The sequence below is a fragment of the Neodiprion pinetum genome, chromosome 2, assembly GCF_021155775.2.
Source record: "Neodiprion pinetum isolate iyNeoPine1 chromosome 2, iyNeoPine1.2, whole genome shotgun sequence".
In the NCBI taxonomy this organism is placed as follows: Eukaryota; Metazoa; Arthropoda; class Insecta; order Hymenoptera; family Diprionidae; genus Neodiprion; species Neodiprion pinetum.
The window spans coordinates 16,194,297-16,221,356 of NC_060233.1; the positions used below are offsets into that span (position 1 = coordinate 16,194,297).

At 36.9% G+C, this 27,060-nt stretch overlaps 1 protein-coding gene and 1 long non-coding RNA gene across 3 annotated transcripts; one reads left to right on the forward strand and one right to left on the reverse strand.

The window, feature by feature from the left end:
* The first annotated feature begins 171 nt into the window (after positions 1-171).
* Positions 172-2,215, forward strand: LOC124213264 (uncharacterized). Its single transcript, XR_006881854.2, has 4 exons — positions 172-351; positions 431-718; positions 1,068-1,175; positions 1,253-2,215. It is a non-coding gene; the product is annotated as an uncharacterized lncRNA (long non-coding RNA).
* A 14,838-nt stretch (positions 2,216-17,053) lies between these two features.
* On the reverse strand, positions 17,054-24,799 carry LOC124213260 (uncharacterized). Of its 2 annotated transcripts, XM_046614387.2 has the most exons (4): positions 24,640-24,799; positions 19,383-19,455; positions 19,049-19,199; positions 17,054-18,977 (listed from the first exon to the last, which is right to left on the reverse strand). In XM_046614387.2, exons 3-4 carry the CDS (start codon positions 19,068-19,070, stop codon positions 17,899-17,901), a joined length of 1,101 nt encoding a protein of 366 aa, XP_046470343.1. In that variant the 5' UTR covers positions 19,071-19,199; positions 19,383-19,455; positions 24,640-24,799; the 3' UTR covers positions 17,054-17,898. The 2 variants fall into 2 exon arrangements, 1 of the variants encoding a protein (XP_046470343.1); XR_011176517.1 differs by lacking the exon at positions 24,640-24,799 and adding an exon at positions 20,134-20,446 and having other exon boundaries at positions 17,056-19,199.
* Positions 24,800-27,060: the final 2,261 nt, after the last annotated feature.

Consider the following 27,060-nt stretch of genomic DNA (forward strand, 5'->3'; position numbering starts at 1 on the left):
GTTTTCAAATGCGCATTATAACCTCAAAATGAATTTAAATTGCAGTCTGCTTCGTTTATTGCGTTTTCCATCTACCTCTATTTACCCAGGAGTCTACAAATATTAATTACCTATTAATATTAATGAGCACCTACGTTTCCTACGTACATAATCTGACATATATGTCTTTTATATATAGTTAGGTTGCACGCAAAAGTCGCGCACCTATGACCTACATCCCGGTACATCGCTTAGCTCAGTGTGCACTGTAGAAGCTAAAATCAGTCCAGAGTACAAAGTGCGTAGCAAATCGTACGTCGTAACATTGATGGCGGGCAAAGGCCAAGAGTCACGAATGTGTGGCGGCAGCTGGTATTTACAAATCAATACGTTTTAACATAAAATATGTGTGAAGTTAGAAGTATCATCAATTTAGTATCTTGTTTGTCAGGTGGATGAAAGCATGTTATTGTCTCTCTCGTGTGGATTCACCGATGAAGCGTAGAACAGGCACCTACAGTAGTTAGCCGAAACTGGCAAAAAGCGAAGGACAGGGGTTGGAATATACAGAAAACTAGGCTCTCATCAAACATTGCATTTCGAAAACAGTCTGTGAAATGAGTAGCCGTACAAGTATAATTTGCTGGGCTTGGTGTCTCCTTTTTTGGCCTTGTCATCCCGAAATAGTACATTACGTGACAAGTGCGGGAAGTAGGTGATACCTGCATGCACGAGTTATGTACGAGTATACTATTTTTTGACACAAGTTGCGGTAAATTCGCGATAAGATTTGTTAAAAGTGGTATTGGCACACAAAGAAAAGCTAATATGACCTTTTGTAATCGATGTTAGTAATCCGAGCATCGCCTTCGCTCCTTAGCATCACGTTTGTTTACATCGATTATAATCTGGTAGATACACAGTGCGCATGAGTATGTTATTACAATTCTAGAGATCGCTGTAAAGGTAACATTCATTTACCGCACGTTCCGCAGGCACGGTAAAACGAACTTACCGCACGCTGTGTCAAAAAGAATATTATACTGTATTCTATGTAAGCCATTACAGGTTACATTACATGATTACAGGCATTACAAGTGTGCATCGAAACGGAGTACCGGCTGGATCATAATAAACGGATTTTCAACACATATCGATCTTCGTCCATACACCTCCTGACTCTCGGCCTCCCTTCAGTGAGTCATAACTTGGAGTGGGAGCATGCATGAAATGTATAGTGCTCTGTCTTACGTAATCTTTTCTTTCTGTTTAGTCTGAACATTCAAACATTCTTCCCAGACTTTCGACACTAAAAGCGTCGACTAAATCAGAATTGGTGTGACATGCGCATAGGATGCTAGTTTTTCAAATATGAACGATCGAACTCGGAATCAAAGACCAGCATCGATGGACTATTCACTTGTGGAATTGCTTAAAAATCACTAGAAATCACTGGAATTCAAGATGTACTTTAGTATTAAATATCAGTTGGAAATCGGCAATATACCGAACATTTTGAAACTTTTTAGGAACCACTTGAAGTCTAGTAGAATTCAATTTATCCTTCAATATTGGAAATCATCGGTAAATCACTCGCGAATCATTGATGATTTTAATGCGCGTGGTTCCTTCGACCATCGTCGTGAAATTTGTCCACAGATTTCTTCCTATAACTTTAAGATGCATCAAAAGTACTTTTATAACATCCTGTTAGGAAAATTTAAAACTCTTATACATTCAGTATTTGAAGTCGAGTCTTTCGGCAAAATTATCATGATACAATTTTAACAGCAAAGTTTCATGTGTGTTGATCATTTTCATGTGATTAAATATTGGTCACGTTGAAGTAAAAGTTCACAAGATGAATGATAATTCTTACATGTTTACTCTTGATGTTATACAGCTTTCAACAATCAAGTCTTATCCTTTGTGACGTTTGTTGATCAAATTTTTTATTTCACAGTGCCTGATTTAGAAACAAGATGTACCTGGAGTTTTGATCGATAAACTTTAATCAAAAATTTAATTTGGTGTTGACATCGAAATTTTATGATGAATATTCGAATAATTGTGGAAATTTAGCTAGCTTAAAACTCTACAAACAAGCTCGATCAAAACTTCAAATATATGAAGCGAGATACGTTGCACAGAGTAATAAACTTAACTCTTAGCTTCCACATCTCCCTGCAATCACACTGCTGCTAGATTAGGGTGACACTGACCCTAAACTTATCCAACTAAAAATGATAGTGAAGTATGAATAAAAAACAAAGTAACTCATAAATTGATGAAAATTCAAAAAAAAAAAAAAATCAAAATAGTACGTGAAACCGATTTATTTGTTATATTTGCTTCTCAACACTGGCTCTGATATACTTTCCGTCTATTCATTTGCATTGCATGCCACGCAGCTGACGGATCGCTTACGAAATTTGATCGTATACCGCACTAATACGTTACGTCATTATCGACCGAGCATGAACGATCGACACGCGCGCTCTTCTGCTGTCTTTTTCTCTACCCCCTTTACCCCCCATCCCCCGCAAATATGCTTTCTACGTTATGTCTAACCTAGATCCAACCAATAGGACACCGGCATAGTGAGCACGTGACTACCTGCGTCACGTAGTGGCGGGGAATACTAACGGAGACACTGTAAAATCAGAAGTGTCAGGAACTTGATACAGTTCAGGTCAAGTGTATGTCATATATCGAGTCTTAAAGTCTAAAAGTCATTGAAAATTCTTGATCGAACTGACGTGTTCGCTGATGTTAGAAATATCATAACTGGTATGTTTCGGCTCTCCGTCTATCGATCCCATTAATATAGGGCCTGTATGAAAGCTGTAAGAATCTATAAACGTATGAAACCTGTCGAATGTCGCATTTCGTCGTGAGAAGAGACAAATATGTGATCACATTTGCACCAGGTAGCCCCAGGGGTTTTGGTCGCAGTGTAAGATAGTATGTCAGCTTGCGCGCGTTCATGGTTTTTTTTTAATAAGCTTTGCACGATCGGCAACTGTCGGTCTTGAATGCGGCCTTGATGCTCCGCACTTCAATATTTACCCGTAAAATGGCAATGATCACGGTGTTTCACATAGGTGGGCGCCATTGATCCTTCGCAGACGTGGCAGACCTCCACCTCTCTGAATCGATGTTTCTGTTTCATACTCAACAGTTTCATCGGTGCAACTTTATTTAAATAACCTTTGAAGAACATGGCTCAAGACCAAGATTCGTCGATGAACATCAAAATGCAGTCCGGAACGCCGTTCGAGCGGAATCGAGACAAAGAATCACCAAAGGCACAGTGGGACGTGCTTTGCACTCCATCGACCATAGGCTCGAGAATGCATTCAAGATCGGCATAGACGGCGAATGGCACAGGCTCCGCATCCCGATAACTTTCAAATTTCAAAACTTTATTCTCGTCCTAAGGCAGATCGATTTTGCATTTATTCGCTCTCGACCAATCTCGGATGTAATTTTGGTAGGAGCACACTTCTTGAAAATGACATAAGCAGCAGTCACATAAGAATTTTGCGGTATCATGACACGACAATTGGGCTCTAAGTCAACGGGGATAAGCCGAAATACGTGTTGGTTTATTTTCTCCCTTCTTTCACTCTGCAAAGTTTCAACTGTATCAAAGAGGGACATTCGGCAGGTTCCCCTCTTCAAACATAGCGGCACTACCTCACTTGACTTGAGCCCATAAACATTGATGGATGAATTATTTTGTACCCTAAACTTGGAGATACCGGTGAAAGGCGTGGGAAAACTTATCCCCTCGTACTGCACTTCTTTGCTGCAGTATGGATAGCTGCTGGACACGGGTGTTGCAGTGTTCGTCGATGTTAATGATATTCACCACGACGTGTATTCGCTGAATTTCATTTTGCAGCTTTATAAATGTTCATGGACCGCTGTTGAAATTAACAGCGGAATTGACAGTCTCAACCATTATCCACCCAGAGTCACGCTGCTCGAACTCTTCGACTATCGTGATGAGACGGTTGACGTCATTATTGTCGAACCACTGGTCGAGGTCAGTTGTCGGAAAAATCATCTCCTTCATGGTGGTGAAATGCGTCATTTCCTCGATTTCTTCCTCAATCTTCATGTTCTTTAATTTGTACGACATAATGGCGTTCCCCTTGAGACTGCTATTCGCCAAAAATCGGATCAAATCGAGGCGCAGCAGATTTGTGACGACACTTGTCTGGATCCGACTGGTGAAAGCGCTATCGACATCATGCCCATTGGGCGCGATTGAAGTCTGCAGCGTTTCCGATATTACCATAAATTTTAAATTTTTCTATCCAAGATCGTAGGAGCGTGATCGTATGCTGCATCATCTGTTTCTCGCTCACTTGTAGCCACAGGCGCATGGAAATATTCCGTAGTAATTGCACGTTTTCCACACCAGCATCGATCCAATGGTTGGCAGTTTCTAAGCTTTCGTGTCAAAGAGCTAGCGTAGATACCTTGTTGTACGCGATCTCCATCGTTCTGATGAAACTTGCGTGTTCCTTGTCGGCCATGAATTCAACTTTTATGTTTGAACGATATTTTAAACTGATAATTCTCAAACGCTGTTCTGAGATTGATGAGTCTGCATAGGTGGTGATGATTTCATGTACGAACGAAACTTGGGGTGAGGGAGGTTACGTTCTGCGATATCTTCCAAGAAGAAATGATAATTGGTGGAAAAGGTAGATATGAAACTTTACCGCCACCATATTGGAAAAACGAGGTTCGAACCCGCACGTCTCTATCGATGGTTTGAGGGGGTGTTTCAGGAAAATATCGTATAAGGTTACTCGTTCGATTGATAACGAGTAAGCTGAAAACAAATTGTGATTATAGTAAATAAATATGAGTGTATACACAAACTGTAATCATTAGTATATAAAAATACTGTGCATTTCAAAATCTACAGCCGACGTATTGGAAAACGTGTTTTAATCTGCATGCCTCTGTCAATAGCTTGAACCGTTGTTGAGATTGCAAGATGACGTGTTTGAGTATGAGAAAGCGAAATTGAATCTGCACGTCTACCGAATAATAGTAGGTTGCATCCTATACGTATTATCGTGGAGAAAATCATTAGAACACGAAAATCTGTGACATTCAATGAATCGATCACATACTCTGAGATTGATGCGTATCAACCGTCTGAATATATTGAAGGCATACAACCGTTATTTTTAAACTCCAAATTCTTTCTATTAAAAGAACTAAAATTTGAAAAAAAAAAATTTCTAAATAAATTACCCATCGGTAAGAGTCTGCTTATCAGAAAGCAAATATTAGATAATCGTCCTTATACCGTCTATAAATGTGACAAATAAAAATACATTTTGTTGCTGAAAGTATTTACCGAAGAAAAAATCTTTTACCTTCATTTTTTCGGCTCATTTTAATGTAGATATTGTAACCTTACTTTCTGGGGTTCACCTTTCACGTAAACAAACCTTAAACCTAATTTATAGACGTTTAAATATAATAAATGCAGGAAAACCAGTTTATTCAATGAGGAAGGAACACAAGTTGTATGGAAAATGTTCAAGTATAGATGTATATGTTTATTCAAACAACCTCAGCAAAGGTGAACAGAGAAATTTATAAAAAGGTAAATCGATCGAATCGTAAAAAGTAGAAAAGTGTCGTGCATTGATATTCACACCTTATTTAAAATACGCCTTGTTTGAAAGGCCATGAATGATTATTGGAGGAAGCTCACTGTTTCTATTGATTCTTCTTATTTCGTGTTGTTTCCGAAAAATGCACGAAAATGGCAGGTGTGACCTTATTTTTTAATTCTCGTTTTTAAAAAAATACCATTTATAAATGTGATAATTGAAAATATATATTGGTGCTAGAAACGCTTATCCAATTATAAGGCCCTTTACATGTAACAATTTTTTTCGCTAATTTTAGTGTAGATATGCGTTTTGAGTACACGTGCGAAAAGCGTAAAACAGAAGTTGTACGCCCTTTTACCACAAAATTTTCCTTTTTGCCGCATACGTCACTAAACCATTAGTCACGCGATGTATAACTGATTAACATGTTAATTTTCTTTGACTTGACTTGATTCATTATTAAAATAAAAAACTAAAGATAGTTGTTCATATAAAGCAGGTAAAAAAATGGAATTTAAAAGACCTCTGAATACAGTTAAAAAAAAGAAGTTTGCGCGTTTAAAGAATAGAAAGAGGAACGAAAATGCTAGAAATATTTCTCCTATAGTTATAGTTTGAGGTGTACTGCGATCTAAATTATTAAAATTGCAATAAAACCCCTTGAATTAAGCTACAATTTTTTTGGAAAAATGCGCACCGAGAGAATCGAACAACTGTTGAGAGATATAAGAGAGAAACGAATAACGTTTGCAAAAAATTACTATCGGTAGTTAGGCAGTTGGTAAAAATTTATTTTACAGATGAACTGCTTGAATTCAAGAACTACATAAATTAGTATTGGTACTCGGCTGACCTTGGTTGAAAAAGCCAAAGTCTAGCCAAGATTCACTCGGAATTCGCCAAGGGAAACTTGTATTTTTATTTAAAATAAGTCTATTGGTATCATAAGACAAACTTTATTGCTTAAAAGGTTCAAATTCTGAAAGATGGAAATCAGCACTAAAATGAGAAAACGTAATTTGTCGCTGAATGTAAGTTTGAGAGGATAATTCTGGAATTCAGAATAATCGTTGTATTGCAAAAGTCATCAAAACATCAGTTTACCTTCGCTAATTCTAAGTTGCCTTTGATTTTTCCTCTGCACCGTCAACCAAGATCAGTCGAATAACATAAATTAACACATGATTCGAACCCCTACAATTTCCGTAGGAAATGATGTTTTGTGAAAGGCCTCGTCTTTGAAACACTTGACTGAATTTCACGTTTGAAAACCAAGCATCGTCGGTACCAAAGAGATGCTTGCAAATTTTTCTGTGCCATTCAAAAAGCATAACAAGTTTCGAACAAATCGCTGAGTCACAGGGGTAGTCATAGTAGCTTCACCGACTTGTATATATCGGCCTATAACTTTTTGGCATTATAAATTAAATGGTGCAACGAAAATGCGGAAGCAAGTAAGAGTTTTATCCGGCATGCATAGCGTAAAAGCAGCCGGGTATAATTCAGGTTGGGATGATGGGGACATTTTGGGGAGGACGAAAAAATTAGTTATCAAGACACAATAAAATAATGTATTAAACTTACTTGCAATTTAATAGGAAGAAACTGTTTCCGATTACAAAAATGAAAAGCTTGGACGCAAATTTTACCATGTCTCAACAATATTAGTTCTCGGGTACCTTATTAGTTGCAAGTGGGCAGCGCCGTCAGACTCTCAGCATAACAGAATCTTTGATAGTAATTTCGTAAGAAGCACCCGAGAGTATCATAACAGTTTAGTGAAATCCAGTGGGAGCAGTCCTTGAAATTCTCTCGGTGATGAAATTGAGGTTTATTCTTTTACAATGGCGAGCTGGGCCCCATCTCTTCTACATCAAGGATTGATATCGTCTAACCACCGGCTCGCACCACAGCATAATTTTGGAACGTTTTTTCAGGCTGCGCCTTGATCGTTTTTGGAATGTATAATAAGACCAGGGTGAAAGCGAAAATAAGAGCCCCCATGTCGACGTAAGAATTTGCTCCAGGAGGTACATGGAGGTACCATGGATAATCACGATCTTCTTGGTACAACATATACTCAATCCAGGACACGGTGGTGCCTATCAGCATCTCGAAGCTCACGACAATGGCAATGACGATGGCCTTGACATTGGTTGAGAATAAAACTCCTACAGAAGACCACGTGATGCCAGTAAAGATTAAGTAACCCGAGTATTTCACAAAAATGAGAATAAATAATATTACAGGATCTTCCATCCATATCTTGATTAAAGTTGCTACGAAACTGATAACGATTGCTGCCAACAGGGATATTTTCATCGACAAAAGATTCATAGCAAACGCCATGAAGATAATGAAGATTGTTGTTGCGAAAATTACAATCAGAAGATCGAAACTTGAAGAGTCTACAAGCATTTCATATGGAACATTGAGATTTGACATCACTGCTATTATAATAGATTCATCGTGCCGCTGTCCAATGCCCCATTTTATCGATACCAACACAAAAATCATGCATAAACTGTGAATGTTTTTCATTTCAGTAATTGCCCTCAGTTTTTGGTTCCATTCCTGCGCACACCTCGTCACTCGTGAATTGCCACAGGGTTCCGGTGTCGGTTCTTCTGTTCTGACGTACCTGGATCTGGTATAAAAACTAAGAGACTTTTCAGTTTCCTTGTACCTTTCTCTCCAGTTCAAGTAATAGGGCGTCTCAGGGCACAGTGAAAGTATTATAATGTAAAATAATGTTGCGACGAAGATGCAAACACTAAATGCAATCGAATGTGGCTCAAGACTGTCGACAACGTTTCCAAATAATACCGCAATAAGTTGTAAGATTATCAGATTTACCAGTGGAAGTACCATTGCAATTTGATGAATATTGGTGGCAGTAACTTCCAAAATATAAAGAGGAATAGTAGTGCTGGTGAAACCGACATGAAACAAGTGAATGAAAAATAGGATCTCAAACGAATTTTCCGAAAGATAATAATCGAGGGAGCGTGCAATTCTGAATAAGGTGAAGAACGATGACGCTAACATAGTTTTTTTTCGTCCATAAAAATCAGAGCAAACTGCTGCGAGAATCGCACCGCATATGACTAGGATGACACTTGACAAGAGGTAAATGATTTCGAAATATCTTTTTGTGGATATCAGGCTAAACCAAACAGCGTCGACGGCTGGATAGAACATTAGAGATGATGCTGAAAAATAGAAAGATAATCGAATGACACTTACAAATCTGACAAATTTTAAGAAAGTTCACGAGGAATATCTATCGTTTCAGATCGCATGCGTCGCACGTCTTTGTACTGTGCATAGTATTTTTGGAAACATACCAAACGCTGCAAGGCACTGATTCCACTGAAGGCTGCCGCCTGATTCCATTGTGTACGCGAATTGCTGCCAAAAAAAAATGAATAATATTATTGTACGAGCGAATGAAGGATGCATAGGGGCGCTTCTAAGGTAAAATCAGTGGAAAATGATCATTTTATTGTATGTTTTATTGTACGGATACTATCTAGACTAATGTACGGAACAGAGTCAACTGAAAAACATTTGAAACCGGCGGATTGCCGCTTTGAAACATAAAAAAATGTTTAAAAATCATCTTAAAACTTGACTTTTCTACGTCTGTTCAAGTGGAATTCTGCAAAAGACAGTTTAAAAAATGGTGGGTCCGTTTGAAAGTGAAAGGAATATCGAAAACACAAGAACCAAGACTTTTGGGAGTCATCAATTCATCCTCCAAGATCCTGTGCGACGTTTTATTTATAAATTTAAATTTGGCTAAGCTGTGAATTTTTAATTAGACTCGGTGTTGAACTGAGACTTTCGAGGACGTTTTTATTAATTGCTAAAAAATTGAAGATCGAATTTAAAATATGCCCACAGGAGCTTGAAGGATATATTGAGAGTTCTAAAAACACAGTTTCCGCTGTTTTGCAAGTCGTCTTTTACAGAGCTCCACTAAATTCGACCTGCAGGAGGCAATTTTTAAGGTAATTCAAAAAACCTTTTTTATCTTCCAACGTGGAAATCCGCATTTTTGAAATGGGTTTCGGTTTACTCTATTTCGTCCACTAGTCTAGTCGCAGTAAAATATTAAATAGAATGATCATTTTCTACTACTCTCATATTGGCATCCCCATTCAGAACGAAATAAAAACGTAGCACTGACATCGTGGAACATAAAAAGTCACGTCTGAGGCAGGAGGATAACTCTCTTTGAGGTTTCCCTTCCTGAATTTTCAGCCCCCTTTCTTGGAATTCTTTTTCTCCCTATCAGCATATTAACGTCAGTAAAGAAACAATTAGCTACATTGAATGTGAACAGTTTAGGGAGCAGTAGTAGCGCTAATGAATGTTACGCGAGAGGTCTCTACATATATATGGATAGATCCATTACTTTTCGCCGAAAACTTACGGGGGTGGGTCACAGATTTGACTGTCGTTATTTCTTTCTCGAAAGCAGGTCAGAAAAAAGGCGGTCCTGAAAATTTGAGCTCGATGCGCCCAAATTTGGCCGCTGGAGAATTTTTTGAAATTTGAACAAAGTCGATTCTTCAGTCATTTTCAAAAACTTATATCTCAGCTTCTATATGACTCAGAGATTCCAATCAAATGGCATCCTTCTATGTCAGCCTTATATTTTCAAGAAAAAAATAGTTAGTTCGATCTCATATCCGGCTTAGCTGGGAGCTCCCAACTGGACTGCTATTTTAATAAAATTTTTCTTGTTTTCAAAAGGCTGTCAAATCTACATTTTTGGAAATCCAAGGATGATTGATGGCTTATATTTTTCGTTAAGGTATATTCTGATAATATCTGCCCTATTTTTGCTTGACCGCTGCGATTTTACTGAGATGTTGCCGCATAAAATAGGTCAATTTTTGAAAGAACGCTGTTTTTGAATAGCTAGAACTTTTTTCTATCAACGCAAAAACCTTTGAAATTTTCACGGATTATACTTTATTGTATCCCTAAACAACCGTGAAAATTTCAGGTTTACCTTAGAACTGGTTTCCGAGCTATAACTTTTTTAATAATTTTTAAAAATGTCTAATTTTCGATATAATATGATATTTTTTGTGGTTTATTATAAGTTTCGATAATTTTACGCTCCTAATTAATAGGTACTTACTCAAAATTCGATTATGGAGTAGGGGGCAAAATAAGCCAGCTAAAAAAAAAAAACTAAGGAAAATAATCATTTCATCTGACTTCTTCTCGTTGTGAATTTTAAATACTTAATTTTTCTACATTTATTCAAATTACATATTTTGAAAAAGTTTATAAAGTATTTAAGAACTATCACACTTAACCTAACCGATTATTTTATGATGAGTGTAGTAATTCTTAAAGACTTCATAAACTTTCTCAAAATATAGAATTTGAATAAATGTAGAAAAATCAAGTATTTAAAATTGTCAACGAGAAGAAGAAGTCAGATGGAATAATTATTTGACTCGGATTTTTTTTTTTTTTTTTTAGCTGGCTCATTTTGCGCCCTACTCGATAATCGAATTCCGAGTGAGAATTAATTAAGTGCGTCAAATTATCGAAACTTAGAATAAACCACAAAAAATGTCATATTATATCGAAAATTAGACATTTTTAAAAATTCATAGCTCGGAAACCAGTCTTGAGCCAAAATTGAAATTTCCAGGGTTGTTTAGGGATACAGTGAAGTATAATCCGTGAAAATTTCAAAGGTTTTCGAGTGATAGAAAAAAGTTCTAGCTATTCAAAAACAGCGTTCTTTCAAAAATTGACCTACTTTATGCGGCAACATCTCAGTAAAATCGCAGCGATCAAGCAAAAATAGGGCAGATATTATCAGAATATACCTTAACGAAAAATATAAGCCGTCAACCATCCTTCGATTACCAAAAATGTAGACTGGAGAGCCTTTTGAAAATGAGAAAAATTTTATTGAAATAGCAGTCCAGTTGGAAGCTCCCAGCTAAGCCAGATATGAGTTTGAACTGACTATTTTTTTCTTGAAAATATAAGGCTGACATAGAAGGATGCCATTTGGTTGGAATCTCTGAATCATGTAGAAGCTGAGACATAAATTTTTGAAAATAACTGAAAAATCGACTTTGTTCGAATTTCAAAAAATTCTCCAGCGGCCGGATTTAGGCGCATCGACCTCAAATTTTTAGGAACACCTTTTTTTCTAACCTGCTTTCGAGAAAACAAACGGCAGCCAAATCGGTGACCCACCCCCGAAACTTTTCGGCGAAAAGTAATGGATCTGCCCATACAATTTATTATACACGCTCACGATGTATTCGACTCATTTATGTGCTCTCGATGATTTACTTCACGCGGAATGAGATGTTATGAAATAATATTACAGGAAAGAACATCACAGGTGATCTTGATACTGAAAATCATTCCGAATTGTTTACACAGCGAGTGATAAAGACCTTAATATTTTTCAGGCCGAAGCGACACGTGTTCGAAAGAGTATACGAGCAACAACTCACCTGATCCCGTCGCAGATGTCCCTTCGGCCTCCTTCCCGACAAGTATGGAATGATGTAAAAATCTCGTTGGGTGCCTTCACTTTCTTCCACTCAATGTTGAAAAATCGAAGTGATCTTAGTTACTTGATCACACCTGACGAGTTCACGAGGAGCAGCTTGTTCTTTACCATAGCACGGCAGAATGGCGTCCAGTCACCGAAGGACGCGTCATGACGGTTATAATTTGCGGCCAAGGGACCGAACGGTGCAGGACGAGACGCGTCTGAGGCGCCACCCTGCGTTGTTTCAATGCACTAAATGAGGATCGGTGGGCCTATGGGACTCGCTAGGCCCTGTAGTCAGGGAGCCAGCAACGGGTTACGTCACAGCTTACAATTACACCATCAGGCTAGAACAAATTCACAAATTCTCCCTTCCAACGTAGGAACAAGTGAATGCGGTATCTGGCATTCCTTCGAGGGTTCCTTTAGCGCCCCTACCATTTTTAAGAGTGAGAAACAAACATTAGTCACACATTTGCATCAGCATGGTACATTGAAGTATTAAAGTTAATAATGTTCCAAATAAGTAAAACAATTTCCAGACCAGACGGTGGGTTAAAAGTGGGTGCCAGAGGGAGTTAACGCTGCCTAACAAACTGCACTATTTAACCTGATTTATTATCGTTGAATACATAGCCAAAAAGCAAAATTGTCGATTCCAGAACAAAATTCCGATTGAAACACCCCGCCAGGTCAGATAAAGACCCCGCCCGATTGCGAGTGCGAGTGAAACAGTCTTATGCGCATTTGTATTTCAGAATAAAATTTTGAACTCAGATATTAGGATTATACTGTGAATAACGCGACCTGAGAGTGAATATTGCTAAATAACAGTAACAAATAATGAATAATAGTATATAATTATAATTAATAATACGTAAGCTCACCCTGCTATACATATAAAAATGTTACGAAATAGAAATTTGTTAATCGAAAATAACTGTAGCGCCCGTTCTCTAATCTGCGCAGATTTAGGCTCTTTTTCCTTATCATTTAAGATGTTCGGGTCAAGATTTTTCCCAGCCCTTTTGTATATAGAATGCGGATGAATTTCTGCAAGTATTTATTTTTGTTTCAGTCCTTACGACGTGACGTAAATTATACACATTTTCGCGTGTCTTCATCGCTATCTGCCGGTATTTTTCCAACTACCAAGTGTACGTTATTTTTGCCATTCAAATTAAAATATCATTTATCATCTTATCATTATCATTCATCATATCATTTGATATCAAATATCAAATATCATGGCCACACCCCAACCAGCGCTTATAATATAACGTTTTTCGATTGATTTTTTTAACCTTTTGCGCCAGTCCCGCCGCGCTCTCCAGGACTAATTATCAACGATGTTAAGAAAGTATGACGAAATGGAAATTTTTTTTCATGGCGTGAAATAATGAAAGTGGTCACCAGCTCTTAGACTATAGCAGGCCTGAGAGGCTCCCTCGACCCTCGAGCCCTTCGTTCCCCCCTCCGGTTTTGTCGTCACGCAACAGTCCCAGGTATAACCAGGGACTATTGTGAGACACTATTCCGCAGATATTATTTTCACATTCGGTTTGAAGAATTTAAAAATGTTGCCAATAGATTTTTGTTGATATTTTGAACTCGTAGAAGCACAGATTCGAGAGCACAGCGTATAAGTAAAAATTGTTTCTGTGTTTACCGATGTATTACACAGATACTATTGAAGATATGAATGAAATGAATTTCACTTTTTTTTATAGAGAATTGGATGAGCCTTATTTTTTATATTGATCTTTATCGCGATCGGATCAACGATTACTGAGATACGATACAAAAATTGAATTTGAGCACCTTTTCTCAAGATGGCGGACCGAGCGTTGGAGGTAGAGGTCAGGAGAATAAAGGTATATATATATAATATAATATAATATATCTGCGTGCGAGTAATAAGACCTAGCTAAGGTATATTTGAAATAAAATGAAAAATACCAAATTTAATCAACAGGTCTTGATAATAATCATTATTTAAGTACATTTTCTGTAAGATATGAACGAAAAATGGTACATTTTTTGGATTTCCGGGCAGGTTTCGGTTCGCGATCAGAGAATGTGGAGTGGGGCGGTTCAGAAAAGGGCCTAGATTTCACTCTTATCCGAGATTCTTGCATTTTTTCACTAAAAAATAACCCACGCACCGCGAAAGGGTTGGGCTGAAAAATTTTTTACTACCGCATCAACGATATTGAAATTTCGAAAAAGGGTTAATCTCGGGAATTTCAAAATTGAGATATCCTTAATCCTTCGGTGGCTGTGTTTAGTATGACGTAACAAAAGTTTTTGTAAAATTTGAGATGCGGCTGATTTTTTGGTTTACCACCGAATCGATGTTGAAATTTGTAAAAATTAATGTTTTTAACTTTCAAATATTAAAATATTTGTACATCAATGTAGGTTGGTACTGCCCTATTAACTTCTTGCTCTAAAATTTTTATGAACGTGGATATATCAGTATTACAAATCGAACCACCCAAATGCAATAGTGACAATGGCGTAGGAATTATATGATACAATAAAATCTTCGCAATGTCGACGTTGTGCTCAATTGAGAGTCCTAGCATACGGCCAAACAAATCTCTCGACATTCGCACTTCTTGTACTTTATCTCCAAGTTTCACCTTCTCTTTTCACACCTTCAGCTGTGAAATTATAAATTTTGACTCTCTTGATCCGCTTCTCGAATCTGTCAGGTGCCAGAACACATTCAGAAATAAAAGCTTCTCGCATTTCATTCCCAGCTTACCTATATCAAAAAAGAAATACTCTACAGGCTTGGTGGTAGCTTTTCCGGTATAAATGTCCGGTATAAAGGTATTTATAGTCCAACTGTGGATCGAAAGGGTAAATACATTTTTGAAGTTATACTTCTTTAGGCGCGTTATGAAAAACTGATGAGAGTGAAATTTCAAGATGCGCGCGCATCACTGTAACACAAAATTAACAGGATGAAGTTGCCCACTCAACCGAATTCATTAAGTCTCGAAAAATAGCTAAATATTTATCCACATGGTTTTAGTTTTTACAGTCACAACACGTGTTTTATTTTCATACAAGTGCGAATTATATATGTGGCAATAAAATATATTCAGTAGTGATTTAAATTGAATATTTGGATTAATATTATTTACTATTTGTGAATATTAGTGAAAAAATTGTGCTAAAATACTTTTTCAAGTGCTCCAATATAATTGAGGTTAGTTATCCGTATGTATTATTTATTGATATAAATTAAAATATCATTATTTAATATAATTAATACTAAATATTATTAAATTATCAATGTTGAATATCTATTATTGGTTTTTTAATATTTACAAAATAAAGAAATAAATTTAATAGAACATTTAATAAAAAGTTCGTGACAAAAATTTAATAGATTATTTAAATATAATGTAAGACATCCGTTATTTGTTTTATTGTTTTTTATTACATACTTCTTTTCTTTATCATTGTGTGACAGAAGATTTTGACATGTTGTGTATTTTTTAATGATGCCAAAGAAGTATAACTTCTCACGCGCGTACATAAGTACACGCACCCATTTTTTTTCAATATAGCCATGAAATTCTGAAGATGAGTAACATTTTGTTTTTTACTATGATACACTTCCAAATTTTCAACGATATCTTGAAATTTTTGTAATCCAGTTTATTTGTAGACGTGACATAATACCGTAGATCGAATGTTATAACTCTTTGCCAAACGCCTAAGAGTTGATATGAAGTTTGTGAAGTTTATAAAGTCTCTTAGCCACCTCGCAGTCTCAGCATTTATTGTTTGTTCCAGAATGAGGTCTATTAGTTGCTTGGAAAAACTCTTGTTGGTTCGTTTAACACCAAAATATCCTCTCTGAAAATCCTCCTCCACACCCGGATGTGAGTCAGTGACTTACATCAAATTATCGTAATATTTCACAAGCCAGCGAGCGTAATTTGATTGATTCAATTGGAAAAATAAGGTTTATATCGAATGCTATCAGTAATCTGCAATTTTGTATGGTTCACAAAAGTATCAAAATGCAAACCTTGCACAGACATTATCCGATGAAATCTCCTACATCGATGAAAATGTTTTCCCTTCATAAATGCATTCAGTGAACAAAATATTACAGCATTAGATGACATTATGTAAGCCATTTCAGATTTTTGTTTTACGCATTTAATATTGTGATGTCATGCGTTAGTCTGAAAGTGCTTTACGATCATTGGCAGTTTAAATCAAATACTTATCGTGAGCTCGTCCGTGCGCACGATTGTATCCGATAATGGGAACCGCTCTCGTTCGTTAAGTAATAATTTAATCATTCTTTGAATACTTTGTGTTCACACATTAGATTGATATCATAAACGGTGCATATTTTTGGCAGCACTACGATCGAGTTAGTAAGGCTAATTGTAAGGTCAAGAACAATAGCCTTAAGTGTCTTGTGAGTCATGTTTGTATTTGGCTATTGCAACGTTCTGAGTAGTGACTAGGCTAATTGTTCTTTTTTTTTTCTCTTTTGCAGGTATACACAGTGGACCGAAATTACGGAACTGCTTAATAACTTTTGACTGGGTTTAAATACTGAAATGGAATTCGGAAGAAATTTATGGAACTAAAACGATCTACAATTTGAAAGATTGGCCAATGTTTCAAAGCGTATACACACCGAGAGGGGTGAATGAAGGAAGCAAGGTGAAAATCTGAGTAACAAGAGGGGTCGAGTGATGGTTCATTTCAACGAACTTTCCGAGTATAATACTTGCTAAATTTCGGACTGATCGTTAAAGCCAATCCGTAGTGGTGGGCAATCGAAAATTGGCGTTCAAGGATAATCAATAAAACAAAATGAGAGTGACAACATTATTTATGGCAAAATAACAACAAGGAACATACTATTGTGTGGTATTAACTGCCCCTTTCTTGTGAAAATAATTTTTTCAAAACGTTAATTTCATTTACGAATTTTACAGTGAAAGTATAATCTTGCCAAGACGGTAGGTACAATAACTGACTATCAGATTATTCTCAGTATTAGGCTGCTGAAAATATTTTTATTCCCCAAACTGGTTCAATATTCGATACAAATAGATTACAATTAGAAAGAATAATTTTTATGTTGTGTTATCCAATGCTATTATTATCTAACTTAAATTCAATGTTCTCTTAACAAGTAATACACAATTTGAGCAGTGGCAAAAATTGTTGGAAGAATTTTTGTCAATGAGGTTTGAATATTTATAAAGTAATTGGTTCGGTAAGAATGATCGACGTGAGTAATGACACCTTACTTATTTTATCTACATATGACTGTGAAAATAAATACAGCGTAGTGAAACGTGTCCTGCAAGACCATTTCAGATCGAAGAAGAATTTATTAACCGCGATGAATACATTAAAGTTGAAAGATGTCGAATCAAAATTAATTTGGCAATTCTTTTCATACGTTACATATAAAGTTAGAGGAAAGATGTCATGGACATTTTTCAATATGTCTTCCCGTTGAATAGTACGACTTTTCAGACGTCTCGAAAAAAGACTGAACTAATAATTCCCAGCTAGTTAACCTATCTACAAGTCATCACGCTAACTTTTCACAATAAAAGCACACTATGGTGGCACATCGAAATCCAACAATCAGGCATGAAAGTCCTCTCAGTGAAACAAATTTGAAAATATTTTGACATCAAGGGAACCAAGGTGAGATTTTCTTTACTGTCTCGACAACTCCAAATCTGCCGTCGAGGCAACCGCGTAATCTTTCGACATATCATCAGACTGCACCCTAATGGTCTTTGGAATGAAGATCACGATTAAAATACCAGCAGCAACGAGTGTCCCAATGTCAATGCAAGTTTTAAGTGTAATTGCTTCAGAATAGATCCATAAGTTCTCTCTCTCTATCAGAGACCCGATCCAGAAGAATGTGTTCCTTGCTAGCACCTCAAAGATCATAATTAAAGCAATGGCGAGAGCCTTGATGTTAGTCGAAAATGATACTCCTGCGTAGGCCAAAGCGACACCGACAAAAATATAGTGAATTGAGTATTTTACGAAAATCAGTATCACAAGTACCGGAGAAGTCTCATCCACGAATATGCTAATTACAGATGCTATCAAGCTTACTATAGTTACTACCAACAAAGAATTTTTCCTTGTGAATAGATTGATCGATAGCATCATGAGGATACTGAACCCCGCTAACGGCAAGAGTAAAGCGACGGTCAAGGAAACCGGAATCTTCTTAGCCACTTCCGCAAGGAGTAACTCACTGTAGGACTGCTTCGTGGCCCATTTGACTACTATGAGAAGAAAAATAATTCCCAGACTTCGACAATTTTCCATTTTAACAATTTCTTCCAGTTTTCCTCGCCATTGTTTGCCATACCTATGCGCTCGTAGATCGTTTAATGGTTGCGGAATATCTTCTGCTATTCTGACGTGCTTGCATCCTGTGTAAAATGACAGTGACTGTTCTGTTTCCTCATACCGTTCCATCCAGTTCAAGTAATAGGGTGTCTCAGGACAGTTTAATACTACCCACGTGTGACATGCGAACAGGATCAAAACACAAGCACCGGATCGAAAATTAAACGTCTGAAACTTTGGTCGCGATTGTTCAAGTGTTAAGGTCCAACTGAATATTGCGACGGAGTAAATTGACAATGGAAGCACCATTGCCATTTGCCGTATATTGGTGGTGGTGATTTCCGAGATCCAAGTAAGTACGACAACGCTTGTAAAGCCCAGGCCAATTTTAATTATGATCACTATCGCAGTCACGTCTCTTGCTTTGAAGTATACACAGATATAGCAGGCAATTTGAAATAACACGAATAATGATGACATCATCATAGATCACCTGCGTCCTTTAGCATCGGCATAGACTCCTCCGAGAATCACACCAATTATTATCAGGCCGATTTCTAACTTGGGGCTGATACCATGATACATCGTCAAGTCTTTGTCGCAGAAAAAAAGGCCGGTTGGTGAACTCAATGTCAAAGTTGATGCTGCAACAAGGAAATAGTTGACCTGTACTTGGTACTCAAAAATTGAATGGATATCAATTACTTGATTCTCGTTTAATCCTAAGAAATTCGAGTGACTTTATAATGATGCGAAATTTGCGCGAACTGATCAGATCCCGGACTGAAATTGTTGTATGTCCAATTTACGTATTGCTGGAAACCCACCACAAGCTACCAGACACTGCCTCCACTGTGACAGCAAGACAAAGCCGTTCGATTCCATTTTATACGTGAATGTCTGAAAAATAAATATTTTCAATATTACTGTACGAATATATCGTTCGAAAACTTGCAAGATGAATTTTGTGGGATGAAAATTTCATGATCCAGAACTTGTCATTGGAACACGTAGTCCATTCTTTTTGCCCCCTTTACTCCCAGACCTTCAGGATTTTTCTCATTTTTTTGTGTTGAACTTGTGTGTAACAGAATTTATATTCATCAAAATTCAAAGTTTCACATTATTGTAAGTTTGTTTTTCATGCTCATAATCGAAAATATTACAATATGAAAAATCGAATGGAACGAAAATTTCATGACACTAATTCACGTCGTCACATTAACTTCTAGAATCATTGCTCGAGTTCTGTGTTCGGTATCGTAAAGGTCAAGAGATCTGCGATGGATTGAACAAAACGTCGCACCGAGTCAGCGTTGCTTGATGGCTTCATGGTGATTTAAGAGTCAATCTTAGGCATGTCTTTTATTTTTATTATTGTACCACATGTGCACGTGTACAAATAATTTTCGCAGGATGAATTCTCGAAGACGGGAGAATACTTTTCGAATGTTTTGTGACGAAATGATGCCTCATTCAAAAGTATCGTGGGTGAAGTAGGAGCATCGGATCACAGTTATGTGAAAAGTACTGAAAAAAATTATTATAAAAAACCCACATACGTATTCACACACTCACAATGTCAACATGGCTGCCGCTAATCCGACTGCGATAGCATTTCGGCTGATTAACGATTCACGGCACTTAAGTACCACTGAAATCTATTTCATCCACAACAAAACAGCACCACGAATAGGTTAATTGCAACTCCGTTGTTGGTTAGGCTCCATATACTAAGATTTTCTACCGCGAAAATTCATTGATAGAAGATGGCGCCAACATAAACTTTTCGGCTTGGCGCTGTCTGAACTGGCGAGACCGAATCACAGTTGAGTGCAAATTTCCGTGGGCCACGTCCGTGCACATCACAGACCGTAACAACAGTAACAACAGACCGCGCGACAGAGCTGAGAAGTCAGCAGCGAAAGAGAAGACGAAAGTTGCATATAGCCCCCCCCCCCCCCCCCCCTACTTCTGATAGACGCGCATGCGCGAGGCACGTATTTGCTCCGCCGTTGAGTTTTGTCCATGTTGCTACCAAATGTTGTTTAATGTGATTTTGAATTGATGGAGTACCAATCAAAATGCCAAAAAAATGCCTTATATGTTAAGCACGACCAAGTCCATTTTGCAAACGCACTTTTACATGTAAGTATTGTATTTATAGTTCATAGTCCTAACCTAAAAATTTCATACTTATAGATTGATTCCTACTGTTAATGCAGGTTTCTTATATTTTACGTTTCATTACAGTATATGATAATACGGTATGTACTTGTCTGTATTATTCATGTTTGTATAAAATTGTCATGAAAATTATGGATAGCATTTTACTATTTAATATTCAATTTCTTACTAAACAAACGCTGAGCGCGCATGCGTGATTAGATAGAGATAGAGGGGACCCCATATGCAGCTTTCTTTTTCTGCTGCAATTTCGCGCTCACCAACGGGCCACCTCCGTACTCTCGGGGTCTAATCTTATATGCCTATCTATAGTGCACACGCATACCCATGCACAACTCGTACCATGGTGTAAGCCGTGTAAAGAAACAAGATGTGCTCTAAACAGAGCTGCGCAATAGCAGAGTCACGCGATAGCCCCCAGATGATTAGTTAAATATAAATGACGTCATCTGGAGGCTGTTCTTAATGGCCGAAGCTACGAAGCTACAGTGATGCGCAAGAAAACACCTTATGTCCTTTCACCATGGCTCGTGTAATACACTGCAAACACAGCTTGAGTGCGTTGAGCCATTCCAAGCTCCGACAGTGCCAAACAATTTATGTATGGCTGATACGAAGAATCGATGTCACAATATTCAGGTAAGTTCCTGCAGGTAAGTACCCCAGCAAAATATGTGAAATTATTTATATTTCTCATATCATTTGGTAGATCGTCATAGTGGTTTTCTCACATCATGGTAGTTGTTTTATAACATGCGTATCAGTTTCGAATAACTTTATACTTGATTGCCTCTTGTACTCTTAGGTGGGATTAGGACATGAGAAATGAGAACTGTCGGACATTCATTGCATACTTTCATTTAACCATTTACCATGCTAAGGAACGTAATACATATATGTCAATGTTCTAAACTTCATCGTGCAGTAATTATTTCTGTCACCCATACCGATTTGTTATTATTTACGAATTTTATGAAGGAGATACGAGCAATCGATGCACATTTATTGTAAGCCAGGCGATATTGTGAAAATGCGTATTTAAAAAAAAAATCATACCATAAAAGGAAAGTGTAAAAAAATTCGTACCAATTGCTTTGCACTATCTGCAACAAGATAAGATATTGTGTAAATGCTGGGCTTGATCACTTACGGAAATGTACGAGGTGAGACGTCACTTACTTAGCCATACGAGTGTAAGCCAAATTTGATGCTGTATGAATCGATTATATACAGCAGGTAGGAAGCGGATTCTTCATTATCAGACAAGTTGAGTACCTCAAATATATTTGTTCATTAGAAACTGGTGACAAATGTTTTAATATCATTATTGGAGATATTGCTATTGAAAATATTACAGCATCAGCATTTACAAAAATGCACTAGCTCGGAATTGCAAGTACAAGCGATTTTTTTAATTATCCCAATTATGATATGAATTGAAGTAACATATAAAAGTAAAAAAGTTCATATTACAGTTTACTTGCATATATTATATGTAATGAGTAATAAAATGTTATGCGCTATATAGCATTACACTGTAAGCGCGTAACAGCCGTACTTCACGCAAGTGTAATGAAGAATTGTTTTTAATTTTCTAGATAAGCTATCTTGATCTTTAAAAGACTGCTGTGTTAGGTGTAGACAGAACATGATTGAAATCTGTAGCTTATCCGCTTGATGGCTTCAACACAGCTTGGAAGTTCAAAAAACACAAAATGAATCCAGCAAAGGCTCCAAGAAAGCACTGAGTTGAAAATGCAATGTCTTGCAACAGTGTACAAAGTGAATACAGCGACCTCTTTCAGGCAGTCCAGAGTGTATACAGTAACAGCTAAAAAATGGTGTGATGTGAGAAAACTACAATCCAAAAGATGATACTGTGCACGTATGGAAATGACACGAAGATGATATTTAGTGAGTATACAGATCTTCGTGATCATTCTTGATGATGAGTAGACATAGCTCAACATATCACGTATGCGCATGGTTTTCTTAATCTCATTTTCCCAAATTATGACTCATACGAGATATTGGAAAGTAATTTTCGAGATAACTGTTTCTTATTTTACATGGCCACCAACGTTGAAGGTCAATTGATGCATTTGGGTACACGTTTAATTTTGAGAGGGCCATCGGCATGATAGTATAAGAAGCAAAACATGTAGCATTGTTTGGTATAATCATTAAGGTGGTCCTTAAAAAAGTCATTCTCGAATTTGAACTGGCTGTGGACCCCCCAGATGGATACAAAAAAAATGAGAAAAAAATTAATTCAACATTTTAGAGTTTTAGTTCAACTCGTAGTGTGCCTGTGACCATAAATTAATTGTGAGTTTCGAATTTGGGCAGAAGACACTGATGATATAATCACTGATGATGAAAAATAGCGTTATAGCGGAAGAATGAAGAAGAAATCATAACTTTGCACGTTGATACTCCTGAAATCTTTCAAACCTTGGCAGAAAAATTCTTGGAATATTTACAATAAGAACAGTGATAAATCATTTCTAATTTAGTTGAAAAACGATCAGTTGTTATTCTCAATTCACACGCATTAATCATTACTTGGAGTTAGCGATCGATTATCATTGCTTAGTGTTTTTGTTTATCTCCAATATTCGAAGAATTTTTTTATTACTTGAACCGTTCTGGGAGGTGCAGAGTCGGTTAAAGATGATCATTTTGAAGGACCACGCTATAATGTTCATAACATTTTTGTTGAACTATTTGTAAAAACATTTTTCGCAAATTTGTTGTAACCATGATATGGCGATGATCGTAAAATTTATTTCTACTAATAAGTTATGAAAAAGACTGTGATCTCTACAAAAAATGTAGTGGAATAAAACAAGTGGCTTTAGCCCTCGAACTTCTCGTTCTCACACTGAACGTTACAGGTTCACAGGAAAAAAATATTAATATCAAACTCGAATTTTGATCTACAAATTCGGATTCGTGGTCAACGATTTGAACGATTTTTAACCGAAATCATTAAATTCCGGTAACTCGTTCTCGAGATATTATCGGACAAAAAAATTGAACACATACATAAGTACATACGTAAACACACAAAGACGTCCATCCGAAAATGGTCGGAGGTGATTCTCTATATCTCGAAATGTCGAGATGAAGTGAAAACTAAGCTTTTCATTTTCGGGGTGGTTACAATAACTTACTATTTTCTCTGATAACAGAAACGGGAAGTTAAAAATTGACCAGTAATTAACCTGTATACTTGGATACAAACATAAGTTTGTTCTACTTCTGTTCTATGGTAAAATATTAATGGAAATGTAAGACCATTATTCGATATATTATGTTGAATAATAACATATCTATGTGTAAGCAAATGTTACTATGAATGATCAACACGTTCGCTATTGACTTGTTCATTTGTACTAATCGCGCTGTTAGATATGAAGTAGTTTTACAGAGAAGAGAGTTTCACAGAAATAGAAGCAAAAAACTTTACCTCACTACGACTGAATGAGTCTTTGCTACCAAAGAACTAATGTTCAGCATATGAAGTCGTAAAAAAAAAAAAAAATCGCACATTTGGAACCCCATAGGTCCCATAAATAATGTTACACATTATACGCTCCTGACGGAAGAAGTTCGTACGTTGACCACCAGTAAACTCTGCTATCCACTAACAAAGATGGCGCCCACCATGGTTGACTGTGGGAGGCTTAATACGAATTAGATCAGCTTCCGAGATCTTCATAATACCTTCCAAGTGGAATAAGCTACCAATAAATATCCTTGCAAATAAGGTCACGGTTGACATTGATGCTGAGAATGATTTGAAAACCGTTAACCAGCGAATGATGAAGTACGAAATATTCGTCTGGCATAGATGATACACGTATTTCAAGAGGTACAGAAACATCAACTGACCTGGCCACTTAGTTAGTTTCCTTTTCCCCCCACGAACATGCAATGATGAAATGAATCTTGGTCAATTCCTGAAGTCTCTCCTACCCGACGTTGAGAAATCAAAAAGGTCCTCGTTTGATGATCAGACTTTGCCAGCTTGCGACAGAAACGTAGTCCTTTTCTGACATTGAACGCAGCACATTATACCTTCTGCGCCTGCGTGGTCAATACTTTGGCAGGTTTACATCCCCGCTTCTTCTCTCAGAGAATCCTATATCGATCCAGTCGAGTCAGTGCATTGGATAAGTGAGATGCGCTCGAAAGCAGTCAGACTAAGAACCCTAAGTTTCTGGAGTAAATAAATAGTGCAGTTGAAGCAAAATAAAGCGCCGAAGGAAATACTATTGCATGGATGATGGAATACCCGAAAAACCAGAGCCACGTGAAAAATGATCAGAACGTCCAAAATACTACATCAGGTTTAGTCCTTCACTGATAACTCACTCGAAGCAGAAAATAAATGCGAACATCCACAAGTTCTACGATTCGTGATATTCTGTTTGTCAGAAATAGAAATTCAAATCTTCGAAACAGCAACAAATGGCTTGGCGAATCATTCAACTGTTGTGATTTTCATATCTCATTATCAATACCTCCGTAACATACGAAGCTAGCCTAGAATTGTGTTGAAGATATTTGAAATATTCTCAGATAGACGGATAAAGTAATGAGCAACACATAATGAATACATGAATTTATTATACAATACTTGCGTTTCTTTGCAAAGAAGTGATCTGTAATTAAAAAAAACAAAAAAAAAAAAAATTTCATCGAAAATTTTTCCCCATATTACGACATAAATTCACCAAAGTTACGATCAGCTGCTAAATGACGTACGAGCTGCACCGATGCATGCCAGACTTTTTTATAGCAATTTAGTAAGAAGTGCATAAAATCATGATTCTGGCTTACTAAAATTGAATGCGGGGAATTCACGAAATTCTCTCGGTGCCAAAATATTTAATATTCTTGAATCATGAAAAGTCAAGCCTAACGATTGTCGCCTAAGGCCTCGATAATTGGAAGACTCCTGATCATGCCACAGTATAATCTTTAAATGTTTCTTCAGGATACACCTTTATCGTTTTTGGGATAAATCAAGATCAAGACTAACAAGATGAAAACGACAAAAAGAATCCCCATATTGCTGTAAGATTTTACTGAAGGGACATCGTGGTACCATGCATAATTTCTAGGATCTTGTTGGTACGTCAGATATTCAATCCAGGACATGGTGGTACCTATCAGTATCTTGAAGCCAGAAAGAAAGAGATAAGGAGACGAAACTTAAGCCTGCCTACCAGTCAAAAATGGGCCAGAAATTAGCAGAGAGTCATTTAGTACAAGGCTTCACTGCGCTGAGCGCACTTGATGTTCGGTCCTCTAAAATATTATTATTATTATTATTATTGAGTTTAAGTGACAGTTGATCGCTGGCTAAATGACTGGCCTGAGTTGTCGTTGATGTTAAATCGGTACTCTTCCTCCCTGATCAGTATTTAAGACCTCTTTTCCTCTTTACTTAGCCGTAATCTATACTTTATTTTGCAAATTATGCAAAATCAAAAAATTAGATTCAGAATACGAGATTTCATTTCATGACTGTGAGACAATATTAGAAGCTCTGAATTGACGATAAAAAAAGGAAAAGATTGTTCCCGCTACTCCGGTATTCACAAAAAGAATGTTTTCAATTATGAATTCGTAATGGCGAGAAGAGAGAAACAGAGCCAATACCTCATTAATAAAAAATGAGCTTTTGATCTACATTAATTTAAAAATTGAATGTGATAAAGCATATGACACTTCCATTGTAGACAAAAGATTGTTAAAAGATGCAAGAAGTGCAAAAAAATATGGTTCTTACAAGAATAAATAAGTGACAAACATACCTTTGTCTTTTTTTTTTTTAACCTTCCATAAAATACTGTATTTTTTTTATGTCTATCATATTTTTTATAGCTTATTCTGAAAAATATTATAATCAGCCAAAAAATATTGGCAACGCAAAAAAAATTTATCTCATCCTACATTACAATCATCCGTCAAACCTGTGGCAGTGCCAGAAGAATCCAGGGATCAACGGATCGAGATCCCGGAACATCCAGGTTGGTGTATTTACATTTTTACAGGGCCATTTTGTGTTTTGAGAGAAATAACTCTGTGTCAATATCTGACCCAACTTTGTTTTACGGAGTTTCGTCTCCCTACCTCTTCCTCCCTGCTCGAAGCCCACAACAATAGCAATGGTGATAGCCTTGACATTAATCGAAAATAAAACTCCTACAAAAGACCACGTGACACCAGTAGAAATAAAGTGGTCCAAGTATTTTATAAAAACAAGTATTAAAATTATTACAGAAGATTCTGTCCATACCCTGA